Raw genomic sequence first — 12,806 nt, 5'->3', positions numbered from 1 at the left:
GGGACGACGTATCTGTGTGAGATTTAAAACCACCACAGGGTGCAGAATTGTGTTGGTGGAGCTGGGAGTGCTGATGCCATGTTTCTGAGATGATAACACACAACGGGAGGGCTACAGGGTTTACACACATGCCACACATTTACACATACAAAACGACATATGTGCAAGTGGCTTCTCGTGAACACACTTAACCCCCCCCTCACTCTCTCTCTCTCTCACACACACACACACACACACACACACACACACACACACACACACACACACACACACACACACACACACACACACACACACACACACACACACACACACACACACATCCCTGTAGCAAGAAACTGGCAAAACTAAACCAGACGTAACCCGAGAGAAACACTTTTTCTTACAACTCTGCACTGGTGTGGTTGCCATAGTAACAAATCTAATTCCTGGTGGATTACAGTGATTGCCTTGCCAGGATGTAAGAAAGAGAGAGCGACAAAGAGAGATGTGGGAGTGAATAAACAAGTATCCCCGATGTAAATTTTTGTCCTCATCCATCTTTGTCAGTAGAATAAATTGGCCACTCTGTATTAAAGATCAGGTCCTTGCCAGGAGGATGATAATTGTCCAAACAAAATTCTTCAGAAGATACCAAACACAAACTACGGTGCCACCTGTCTTTCTGGTCTGCATTAAACAAACAGCTGGTGTCAGTCTGAATCCCCCCAGTAAATACCAAGAAGAGGACTTGATTTATAGTCCTGCTAAGTTTGTTGCCAATATTGAGAGCTTTTTCTTTACACAGTTAAATAGACAGGAAAGCACATGCGAGACGGCCTTCCGGTGTTGGCTGGTTTACAATTTCATTGGTTGTGCATGAGGTGTTGCGCTATATGTGTGGTGAGTTTAGCTAACTAAAAACAAAGGCAAAAAAATATACATTTTACATGCAAACATAAATACATGTTAACATGTATAAACACTGCAGATTAACCTATGTTAAGAAGAGCCCAGTAAAGTCCCTCAAAAGTCTATCAGAATATTATCATAATTTGTATTTAAAGAGCACTTTTCATATCATCATGTACTCTACATTAAACAGACAACGTGAACCAAAATGCACAAGTTAGATCCACAAGTACAAGTAAAACAAGGATAACATAACAAAGTGAAGAGTCAGCAGTCACGGTAGCTGCAGTGTAAGGCTGTAAGTAGGCTTAGCAATACTTTGAGAAAAAAATTAATATGTTGAAAGTGCCATCTATACAGCTGCACACAAGCATGGGCAAACATTTCAGATCAGGTAACGTATGAAACATGACATGATTTCAAACAAAAAAAGTGAATAAGCCAAAAATTACTGTTGGTTAAAATGACATTTAAGAAGTTTGTAATGGAAAATATTTGTGACATAATTTGTCAAGCTGAAATTATCTTGATGGCTGAATCGGTAGGCGTAACGGCAGTCCTGATAGCACACTGCCATTTTACAAACAAATAAAGGATATTAGTGATAAATGATGCTTTGATTTTGTTTCTAAATGAAACATCATAAAGTCCTTGGATTAGATTTTGTTTGCAGGGATAATTGAAACATTAGAAGCATCTGACGGGGAAATAATGAGTTTTGGATAATTTGACGCTTTTCTCAGAAAAACAAATTTCATACATTAGATAAATTAATCTGAATGCTTTGAAGTGAAATAAAATGTATTCAACTGAGCTCATTTTGATCAACTTTTCCGTAATTTCTAGACCAGCGTTACTATAGAGATCAGATACCAGTCGATGGACGGCGCGGTTGGAGTGTGGAGTGATGGGGAGTTCCTGGATGTTCCCGACGACCGTGACGGGATGTTTGCTTTTGAAACAGACAGCTTGCTGTCAGGACAAAGCCACGGGCCAGGGACATCTCCTGGACGGTCTTTACAGGGATCCATACCGACGTTCAGAAAGTGAGTCAAACAGACAAACTGTTTCCTATATAACTTGATTACATCACAATCAGGATGTGAAATTGTGTTGATTAGCCCTTGAATATCAATTTGTTGGCACCCCAAAAGCAAACAAGATATGTTGTTTATTTTTGTACTTTAGCTCTTTAAGAGGATTTTACCGGTAGGAGTACTACTGAGGCACACATGGGTGATGAATAACTTGAACGGGTTCAGTTTAACAGCTGGATGCAACATTCACACATTAATGAGGCCTCATGCTGTCCGGCTGATGTGACATCTGCCGTCATTACTGAGAGAAACACAGAGGACTTCTGCATCAATCTAGCCAAGTTCAGAGCAGAATTTATCGTTCTGCAAATCGGTCGTCATCTGTGATCAACTCTCAATTAACAATGTGGATCATGTCAATATATGGTGTAGATATGGCCATTCCTAATGTTTGTGCAAAATTTAAATGAAAAATGCATCACAGTCAGGTGGGGCATTTAGTTATGTAAAACAATCAGCATTTTAAAGTTGTTTTATATATTTGATGAAATCTTATGAAGCTTTTGAGGCCTCCAAAGAAGTTATGTGAAAACAGGTAAATATGACTGAACAGCCGCCCACGCTCGTTGCCTCCAGTTACATTGCAAGTGACATCACTTCAGGCGACAAGCATGGGCAGGACAGGTGCGGGGAACAGTAAGCATGCCCATTGGGTTGCACAACGCAGAAGGGAACCTGAAATCGACAAACCATGTTTGGGCGAGCCTCGGTGGCTGAATGGTTACAGCACATGTCACATAATTGCAACGTCCCTTGTTCAGTTTCAGCCAGGCACAAGTGTTGTAAGTCATCTCCTTTCCCTCATCCAGTGTTTCCTGTCTGACTCATCACTGTTGCTCGTCCAATAAAGGACAAAGACATTCATAAAAGAAAATGGTTTTGGCTTACCGTCAGACAAGCAATATTCATTCAAGTAACTAAACACTATCTTTGAGTCCAGTATTAATTTCTCCTAGTACATCCATGAGCATGATGCACTTTATTTTCAAACTGTTGGATGAGTTGGATTGTGGATAATGTAGGAGCCATATTTTGACGATGAAAAATGAAGAGTATGAGTCTCTTTTTACTTCATCCATTTTGATCCATTTTTGCAAACTGTCAATAACTTTTTAAGAGTACAGAATTTCAGTTTGTATATTTGTTTAAGCCTGGATGATATTAATTTTTTAGGTTTTATGATTAACTTGTTTAATGTCATGCTCTTTGATGAAATCCATTTATTTTACAGAAGCAGCATTGTAGAAATTAAAACAGAATATATTTCTTGCAATCACTGAAGTTACAAATATTACTACTTTGTCCTTATTCAAACCAAAATTAAAAAAGAAAACCATAGTGGGCAAAATTGTATTAGTTTAGAACAAGCTGCATGTGGCAGTTGAAAGTAATACACAATAACACCAGGCTGTATAAGGCCACATATATTTACCATGAAAAAAAGAGCTGCTCATGTCTGCAGGCTGTTTTTTTGCCTCAGTGCATGGTCTTCCTCTGTGGTTTCACTGTTGTGTTTTTGCTGAATAGTATGTGAAATAATCTGTGGGAGGTATTGATTTTCACCGAGACTATCTGCAGAGCCAGACCCCTAAAACCATCATTATGCTGCATTTTGAATGAGCGTGTGAAATAACATATGCTTGTGTGTGGCTAAATGCGGTTGTGCACGTTTTTGTTTTTGTTTGTTTACACTGAATGACTAAGTTACACTGTCTTACTGAATAAAATTAAAGAATTGTGTTAAAACGGGATTTACAAGCCTGGGGAAACCAAGAAAAGTTAACTTGGTTATAGAGCGTCCCACGGGTTTTATATAACGGATACAGTGCTTGGATTTGGTCAAAAAAGAAAAAGAAAGTACTGCTGCAGAGGAATCGTGTAAAATAGTTAAGCTGGAAGAACGTTATCGAGCTAATCTTCACCAAAGTAATCAAACCCTAAATGTATTTTCGATGTGCTATATTTCAGATTAATAATTATGCAACACATACATTTGACTCTCCGCTCTTTACTTCAGGTGAGCAAGCCCAGCCATCTTGTTGCCGTGGCAGTTGGGAGCTGTCAGTCAGACTGTCAGGGATACCGTAGGGCTTTTTGGTTTGGGGAAAATAAGCGAATAACCTACTGAGAAAATTGGTCAGACTGATGGATTTTAATAGCCTTGCCACTTCTCATCCAAACCTTTTATATCCTGAATTACCAGCTGCTAAGTTTTTCTCTGGTTGAGATGTTTTCAGAATTAAATTTTCTAAATATATTTTTATTGTGTCTTAATTCTCCACAGCCAGTTGGTAATAGTCCTTATTCTGGTAATGATGCATAAATGCGTAGGAGATGATAACCTGGAATGATTCTCTCATTCCTCTAGGAAGGAGGATGAGGAGGCGAAAAAGGGGGAGAAAGTCATAAGCAGTTTAGCCTCAAAGTATATCTCCCACAGCCTGCTGCTGATTTTCCGCCTGTTTGGTTTTGTGTGTCTGTTTTATCCCTATTTCATGCAAATATCTCACAATAATGTCTCCTCAAATTCGTCCCTTCCAGGTATTAATTATGGCCAAACTTTAAAAGACAGCCATCAGCTGCAGGAAGTCATTCTGAGACTCTGAAAGAGAGTTATATTTTATTTTTAGAGAATTCCAGAGGCAGACTCCCGTTCTGTGTTTAATGATGAACGAGTTTCAGAAGAACTCTGTCATGATACATGCAGCTCTGCCCACTGCTGACTATTTCTGTTGGATCCGCTGCAGACTAAAGGTCATGTATGCTTGTTGTAGAAAAAGTTTTTTAGGGCAGATCGAATTTCATTATACAGTATCTTAGCTGCCTTATTAAGGCATATCGGTTTCTCCTCATCCCCTTAACTAAGTGGAATTGCACCCAAAGTTCACCATCCCCCTGCTACCACCTCTCCCCTACCCCACCTCCACATCATCTCCCGGGCCTTGCAGGATGGCCGCACCCATAAAGCGCTATCTGCAACACCATAATAAGCCAGCCTGGCAGTGGTTTTGTTATTTCTAATAAATAAATCACCTTCTGTGTGGTTTTACTGCCGGTGAAGCAGATCTGCTGGATGGGCCATTCAAGGGAGAACATGAAGAGAATGGGTTTGAGGTTCCCGCTGTCATTTGATCTGTGGACATCAAATGCTGGAAATAAAACAATGAGAAAAAAGGGTTGCACTTTGGAGTATGATCCTACTTTAACACTGATGCGAAGGGCAAAAAGAACCTTTTTTTTTCTTCTATAAAAACAATTCATACATTAATCAATATTGCTCCACTGAAACATATAGCTGTAAATAGTCATTATGTTTATTCAAACAATTTAAATATGCATGATCCATTTGCATAACATCAAATCAATCCTCAGTGTAATGTTACTGATGCTAATTTATTCAAACAAGTGTTGATTTACAGTATTTATGATTTTGTGCCAAGTGTGGGATTCATTTCTTCATCAGTGTAAATTGGCGTAACTTCAAAGACAGCCCCGGCGTCACACGGTGATGATGTATCATCACTCAGTGCTTTGGTGCAGGTGTTGTGTGGTCTTTTATCTCTCCCATCCTTATCTCAGTGGGTCTGCTGGATATGTCTTTTAATACAGAAACATGGCGTTCATATACAACATAGATTTTTCATGTAGATTTTGTGTAAGTTTTATTAATTGTATAGGTTGGTAAAGGCTCCACTCACATGTTTTTTTTCCACACATGTTGACTGATAAGATCTTTTCTAAAGCCTGTTCATTCTCTTGTCGGTTGTATTGCAGTGGGGACAATTTAACATGCTGTTGTAGATTTTTCATCATCTACATCATGCAATTGACTGTGCAAATAATTGCTCTTGATAAATAGAAACATGATGCTAAAAATTATGCTAAAACTGCAAGAACCAGGCAAATATTTAGCATTCTCAGAAGGTGATGAACTACGTAGAAGGCGTGTGAATACAAAAATGATTTCATTCTATTATAAGTAAAAATAAACACAAAGTCTAACCATTTATTGTCCTAACAGCAAATGGAAAAATTTCAAGAGGATTTCATGCAGTTTTAACCTGACTACTAGTCTAATCAGAGTCATTTAAAACATCTGTGTTTGTGTGCATGGACAAAGATTTTACGTACTTTTTTATCCAGAAATAATCACCATTTCATTGTTAAACTCACATGCTGTATATACAGCTGTTATTGATGTCCAATACACACCAGACGCAGTCTTCCGCACATTGTAATAATTGTAATACACAATTACTGTACTTCATTGCAAGTTTTCAACTGTCAAACATACAGAAAAACCTTTCCAGCAAAATTCCTCAGATCAGTGAGTCAGAACATTGTTGACACACTCCAATCACAGATAAGGCTTTACACTCCCTTTCTGTTTAAGGCTTAGTAACATCTGCTGTAAAAATATATACAGTATCATTATTATTTGTTTATTTTTATCTGTACGATCAAATAAAAATGTCAATCTTCAATCTTCAATGCCAGGCTTTAAATTGTTTAAAGGATGTATGCATATTCCTGTTCAGCTGTTCTCCTGCTTGTTTCTTTCTGCTGAGACAGATGCTCGATTGAAGCAGTTGTCTTTTGACTCTTTGACATTGCTTATTTCTTCTCCGATACCCGTGTTCTCTTGAGGGACTGCTTTGTGTTTGTCACCTCTGCTGTTGCGTTTTGCTGCAGTTTGCACTGGTTGTTATTCTCAGCGTGTGATACTGCTGTCGTTGTGCAAATGCGAACCCTTTGAGTCCGTTTCTATGCTGCTTTTTGTTCCAAGCTTTGATGAGGAAGCAGACGATGACGACATGAAAACATGCCTCTTGGGTAAATCCCAGTTTCTGCATCAACTGTGTCTGTCCCAAATATGAGTTGGAAAATCCTTGGAGATTTAGAGGAGCTGATCTACTCAGAAGAGAATATTATTTATACATAAGATTTCATACAGGAAAGTGGTTTTGGAATTCCTTAAATGTCATCAAGAATGTCAAGAAAAGAGGAACATTATGTCTTGAAAACCCTTTGATGCGGTCTTAATCAACGTGTATTGTCCAGAGATTTTGTTTTCCAGCCCAGTTGAAGCAATAACAGAGTAGAATATGTGCTATTTGCAGTGAATGTTAAAATTTTTAAAGCGGTGCGTGGTCATAGAAAAAATATTGTTGCGTAATGTGCATCTCCCTCCTTCCGCTCTATTTTCCTCACCGTACTTCATACCTTCTTTGCATATCATACACGCACACTGTTAAATATTGTGAAAGTGTGTTTACTATACAGATAAAAAAATCCCAAACGTACAATGCGGACCCGTGAGTTTTCAAAAAAAAAAGTAGTTTAATGTACTGTATGTAGGCCATGAAGTCTCAAAGGACTTTTTTGCGTGTGAAGTGATTAAACTTGTATAAGCTTTGAATTCTGTGACACTAATGAGACTAAAGTTGTAAGCAAACACTTGGTAGATCATAGGCAAGGAATATCAATTGTTGAATCAATTAACTACCTTATAGGCAAATGAAGCAGCAATTAAAAGCACTTGAGAAGAGATATTACTATTACAAGAATGATAAATAATAATAAAGTTCTGTTTCATCAGTTGAAGTTGTCAAAGTGGAATTCTGCCAAAAAATAGATGGAGCATTGAGAGAGAGAGAGATGGGGGTGGGGGTGGGGGGGGGGACTAGGTGGGGACTGCAGGGCATTCAATAATGATTCAGGACAGAGTGTTCTGGTTTAGTGAGGGTTCTCATTCCCCAACTGTGTTATGAGGCAGAGCCGATCTTTGTCTGGCTCAGTGGAGGGGATCTTGGAAGCACCGAAATATCCAATCCAATCCATGTGTGGAATAGACAGAGAACAGGTGTGTATACTTTATCTCATTGAGCTCCATTCAGCAAAGCCCCAGAGCAGAATATATAGTATATATCAATGAATTATTAAGCACTGCTGGGTAATGTTTTATCTTTCCTTTATTCATTTATTTTAATCTGAAACAAAGTTTAGTGTGTGTCTGAAACTTCTTGAGGAAACTTGCAAATAGATAAAATGAAACACATTAAACATCATGACAATGTAGAGTATATAATTCAAAGTCACTGTTCTGCTCTTACTATTAGTGAGGAATTTTGTTGTATGTGCACTGAGCCTGAGGCTATGCAGAAATGCCTAATGAACGTTTATGAGAGACTGTGTTCTAGGCATGGGAAGAGTTTGAGAAGAATCATATGCATACAAAATTGTGTCATCTGCATAGAAATGGATATGAGTTGGAATTGGAGTAGTACTATTTTTTTTGTTACATATAAATAATATTGGGCCAAGCACAGAACCTTGTGGCACTCTATTGGCTACTAAAAAGAAGTTGGTATGAAACCTGATCATTATACATCACAAAAGAAACATCAATAAGATGGAGTGTCCAACAGGATTTAAACATAGAAAGGATTAGTCCAGCACATGTTTTGTTTCCAGAGTATATACAGTACATACCACTTGATACTTGTGTAGTGGCTGATATTGTACTAGTGACCTGAATCCTTACCGCCGTGGCTAAAGAATTACAGTTACAGTAAAGATGCAGATCATTTTCAGGGATCCAATTTTTGAAAGGGGGTGATAGTTATTCATGCTGTCAATAGAATAGATAAAAGAAGACATTCACAGCTAGATCTCTGATTTAACTGCAGCTTACACCATCATCCTCTGCTCCTTATTCCACTGCTTGACATGCAGATTCAAGATGAGGAAAATATTGTTCACGTAGTTTGAAACTTTTGTTGTGAATAATTCTGCTTCAGTCAGATAATTGATATTTGCTGCAATTTACATGCGTAATGAGATCATTTATGCATGCTATCATGTATTATTGATTTGCACACAATAACCCCCAGACATACAGCCACAGTTCATTTTCATCACATATACAGTATGTTTCTCTGCTTCGGTGCTTTGTGGATATCCATAGCTGTGCTTTTCATACAATGCGCTGTGCTTTTCATAGGTTTGTTATCTTCTTACATTGAAAGTGCATAACTTCGAATTCAAGATGTTTATTTGTGTTTGCTTGGTGTGCAGTCAGCGCATTTGGAGTCTTTATTTCAAATCGAAGGAAATAATAAGTGTAGCATCAGCTTCAACCTCTCAACAAGTCACCGCTTCTCTCTGTTCTTTTCAAATTTGACATTTTGAGAGTTTTACTTTCAAACTCCCAAAGTACTGTGTGAATTTGCATATTTATATTACTCTATTAGGAAACACCAGTTGTGAACTTTCCTTGCTTCCAACTGACACCTTTGAAGGTAGCATTTCATTTCATCATTAAATCTGAATAAAAGGATGGCTTGTTTAAAATATATGAAAAACCTTCAAAGTTCATATCAATTTAAACTCTCACATATCCTCCTGCCGAAAGAATTTTCCTCTGATGTTTCTGTGTACTTATTCTTACTTGAGTCAGCAAAGGAAAGGAAAAGAGAGTGAAGGGAGCCAAAGACAAGTAAATAAAACTCATTACTCAGTAGTACTCATTTGTACATCAATGGCATCATATTAAAGATCAAAACAAGAAGAAAAAGCTGAGTGTTTTGATTTCTTCTTATAGTTTCCAGGAGACTTGGCAGGCCAGTGTATTGCTGCCTCTCACCAACTAAAAACAACAACCCATGTGATCTTTGCAAACAGAAATGATGTACTTGTTTGTTTGCATATAGAGCTGGGAAATGAGCGCCAATCACAACTGGTCACTCAAGACGTGCTCGGAGATGCATGCCAGGTGTGAAGAAGGCCGGAAGGTGTTAATGCTTTGTTTTACACTTACTTTTGTATATTCTCAAAACACTTAATTGGTGCCTGTAAGATTTGCCTCATTTTTACTTTCACCAAATACAGTACAGTTTGAGGTACTGTTTTTTGTACCATATTGCTTGGAGTAATTTCATTGTAAAATTTTCTTTTATAAGCATGGAACAATAATGGTCTGTTGGAATAAGTAAAATATAAAAGAAGAGTATTTCATTAACTGTTTTGTTTTGAAGTCTCGAGGAGACTGACTGTTCATGTTTCTACAAAGATCGTCTTTATTGGTGCCCAGCCCCTTCATCCTTCCCCTCTCATTGTATCTCCAACCATGTCCCTCGACCTGTTTCTGTCTCCCTCCCCTCCTGTCTGCCCTGCATCATCCACTCATCTGTCCAACTCTTACATGCCCGGGTGGTTTGTACTTTCTGCAGCTGACAGGTGAAGCATATGGAAATATAGTTCAAAATAGGAAAAAGCTTGGGGTGGATTTATGGTGATCTGACCTGTCTGTGTTGTCTTTCATGTGGTATGTATGAAAAATGCTTTTGACACATTGTGTTTGTGTATTTCCTTCTGGTAGTTTATAGTTGATTCATAGGGAGACAAGGAAATGGGTTTAGGATTAAATAAGGATGCAACTCACGTTAATTTTAATCATAAAATTGGTTTTAAGTCAATTTATCTGTCTTCAAAGTCAGTCATTAACTCAAAGAAATTCAGTTTACAGTGATATAAAACTGAAAAAGCAGCAAATCCTCTCATTTGAAAAGCTAGAACCAGTAATTGCATGATAAATGACTTGATTATTATTGCTGTCTGCAAATCAATCAATTTGAAATTCTGAAATCTTATTATACAGTTAAGTATTTGTGATTTTTCAGGCAATACTGTTAATTCAAACTTACCTCCTAGCTAGAATCAAACTGCTCAAACTTTGGTTTACAGACATGATGTAGACAGAAACCAAATCCTGAAATGCAAATGCCTTGATTTACAGTAAATTGTGGGGAGAAACTTTATGTTCCTCAGCATTTTGTGATTTTTATTTGTAATCATGGGGTTCCAGACTGCTTTGAACTGCTCTTAGCACTTTGCCATGAACTCGTCTACTGAGATGATGTCATATGTTTAAAGTTTTCCATATTCCCTGAAATGCGGTTGACGGTTGCTTCAGAATAATGGAGGAAAGATCAAAGCACAAGCTGAACTTTGATATACTCGACTCTAAATGCCTGAGGAAACAAAAGGAAAAACCCTCCTGTTCATTAATTTCCTGACATGTATCCATATCCGCAGCAAATTGGATGGTCACACTCATTTTTAATTATTAAGGCCCCTCATTTGTCGTCCTGCTGATGACATCACAAGCTCTTTGTTGTTGCGGTGATATGTGATCCAGATAATATCAATGTGGAGATACTGGATACTCTTGTTTTGTGATTGAGGGTCTGGAGAATTGGTTGGTGGTGATGGGGGGGGATTAAATCAACTGGAATTAAATGCCCAGCCAGGTTACAAAGACATCTATGATATATGGACAACCTTATGGTGTTGAATTGCTTTTTCAGTATGCACACATGTGAGCAATGTGGTCTTCGCTAAAGATAAAATCAGCATTTAATGTAAACTAATCTCTTCTTTAGGTATGTGTCTACTCACAGTATGAAGTTGGTTGATCTGAGGATGGATCAGCAGAGAGTCAGACAGTTCACTTTCAAGATATCACTTCCCTCTTACCTCCTCTCATTCTCACTGTTTTATTCTCCTTCACCAGAGCAGGGAAGGGGGTTTTCTCAGCCATGAAGCTCGGCAAGATTAAGAGCTATAAAGACGACCACAAGAAAGGAGGTAAAACTTTGCACAACACATGGCCATCTTGCTAAAACTGAAAATCTAATCTGAAACTATTGAATTATTTATTCATGTATAGGCCTAAAAGTGGTGTAATTTGAATATTAAAAATACTGGAGGCCTTTGAAATATCCTGTCTCGGTCTGTAACTGGTGATTTGCTTGTTTTGATCAGATGAGCCAGCAGTCCTGGACATGGAGGACCTAGACAGAAAAGCGATGCGTCTTGCTGGAGCACTGGACCCAGACACCATTTCTCTGGCCTCCGTTACTGCAGTCACCACCAACGTTTCCAATAAGAGGTCCTAAACACTGACTCACACACACCCTAACATGATAGAGGAAAGTGCAGACTTGAAGAGAAATTTCACAGCTGGAAAGTCCGTTACTGAGGTCATGAGATTAGGCTGTCTATGTCACTTATTGTCACTTAGGGCATTTTGCGGGAGACAAAACTAGGTGATCTCAGTACAGCCAACATTGAAGGAAGTTAGATATACTTACTTAGTCGTATATTTGTAGATATACTTCTACCTGTTTAATGGCCTCTGTCAGTACTGCACATCTCAAACTCCACATGATTGAAGGTGATTGTGCAGTGTTAGCTCACTGTATATATTTATTTAATATATATATATATTTAAACTAATTCTGAAGATGGAAAAAAAGTATTCATTTAAGATTTACACATAAAATTAAGGTTTTGCCCAGATGCTTCCAGTTTTCACTGTTTGAGCACAAGAGAATGTACTCTGTCAGTCCACCGTAGGAAAATCACTGATTGTGTTGTATTTCTTAAGGTCAAAGCCAGATATCAAGATGGAACCAAGCTCCGGACGACCAGTGGATTATCAGGTATGTGTGTATGTATTTTTCTGGGTCTTTTCCATGTGAGCGCATAAGCACTTGTGTGTCTTGTTGTATGTATGACTTGTTGGTCCAAATGCAGGTCGATGGATGTGAATTTGGGTGTCAGTGTGTGACTTCCTGTATGGTTCCTTCTACTGTTGTTGAGGTTTTTAGCCTCTGCACTAGCGATAACCACGAGTGGAGTCATTCTGTTTCCGGGTTATCCTTATGTCCCATTCTTGTGAACACAAGAACAAGTTGAGGGAATTTCCTCAAGTTTGGCACAAACGTTCACTTGGTTCCAAGGATGAATTTCAGA

General features: G+C 38.2%; 1 protein-coding gene across 9 annotated transcripts in view; it reads left to right on the top strand.

Moving 5' to 3' along the window:
* The window catches only part of otofa (otoferlin a), a 72,741-nt gene that overhangs the window by 31,390 nt on the left and 28,545 nt on the right, over positions 1-12,806 (top strand). For all 9 annotated transcript variants that reach the window (XM_069720138.1, XM_069720132.1, XM_069720134.1 and 6 more), the window contains exons 5-8: positions 1,738-1,937; positions 11,563-11,636; positions 11,814-11,940; positions 12,439-12,493. In XM_069720138.1, the coding sequence (XP_069576239.1) occupies positions 1,738-1,937; positions 11,563-11,636; positions 11,814-11,940; positions 12,439-12,493 (456 nt within the window). The remainder of the gene's footprint in view (positions 1-1,737; positions 1,938-11,562; positions 11,637-11,813; positions 11,941-12,438; positions 12,494-12,806) is intronic.

The sequence above is a fragment of the Brachyistius frenatus genome, unplaced genomic scaffold, assembly GCF_029030835.1.
Source record: "Brachyistius frenatus isolate BFR_SWC_R1_liver_20210118 unplaced genomic scaffold, ASM2903083v1 Contig_235, whole genome shotgun sequence".
Classification (NCBI taxonomy): Eukaryota; Metazoa; Chordata; class Actinopteri; family Embiotocidae; genus Brachyistius; species Brachyistius frenatus.
The sequence above is the reverse complement of the archived record's forward strand: the minus strand, read 5'-3'. Positions and strand labels throughout refer to the sequence as shown.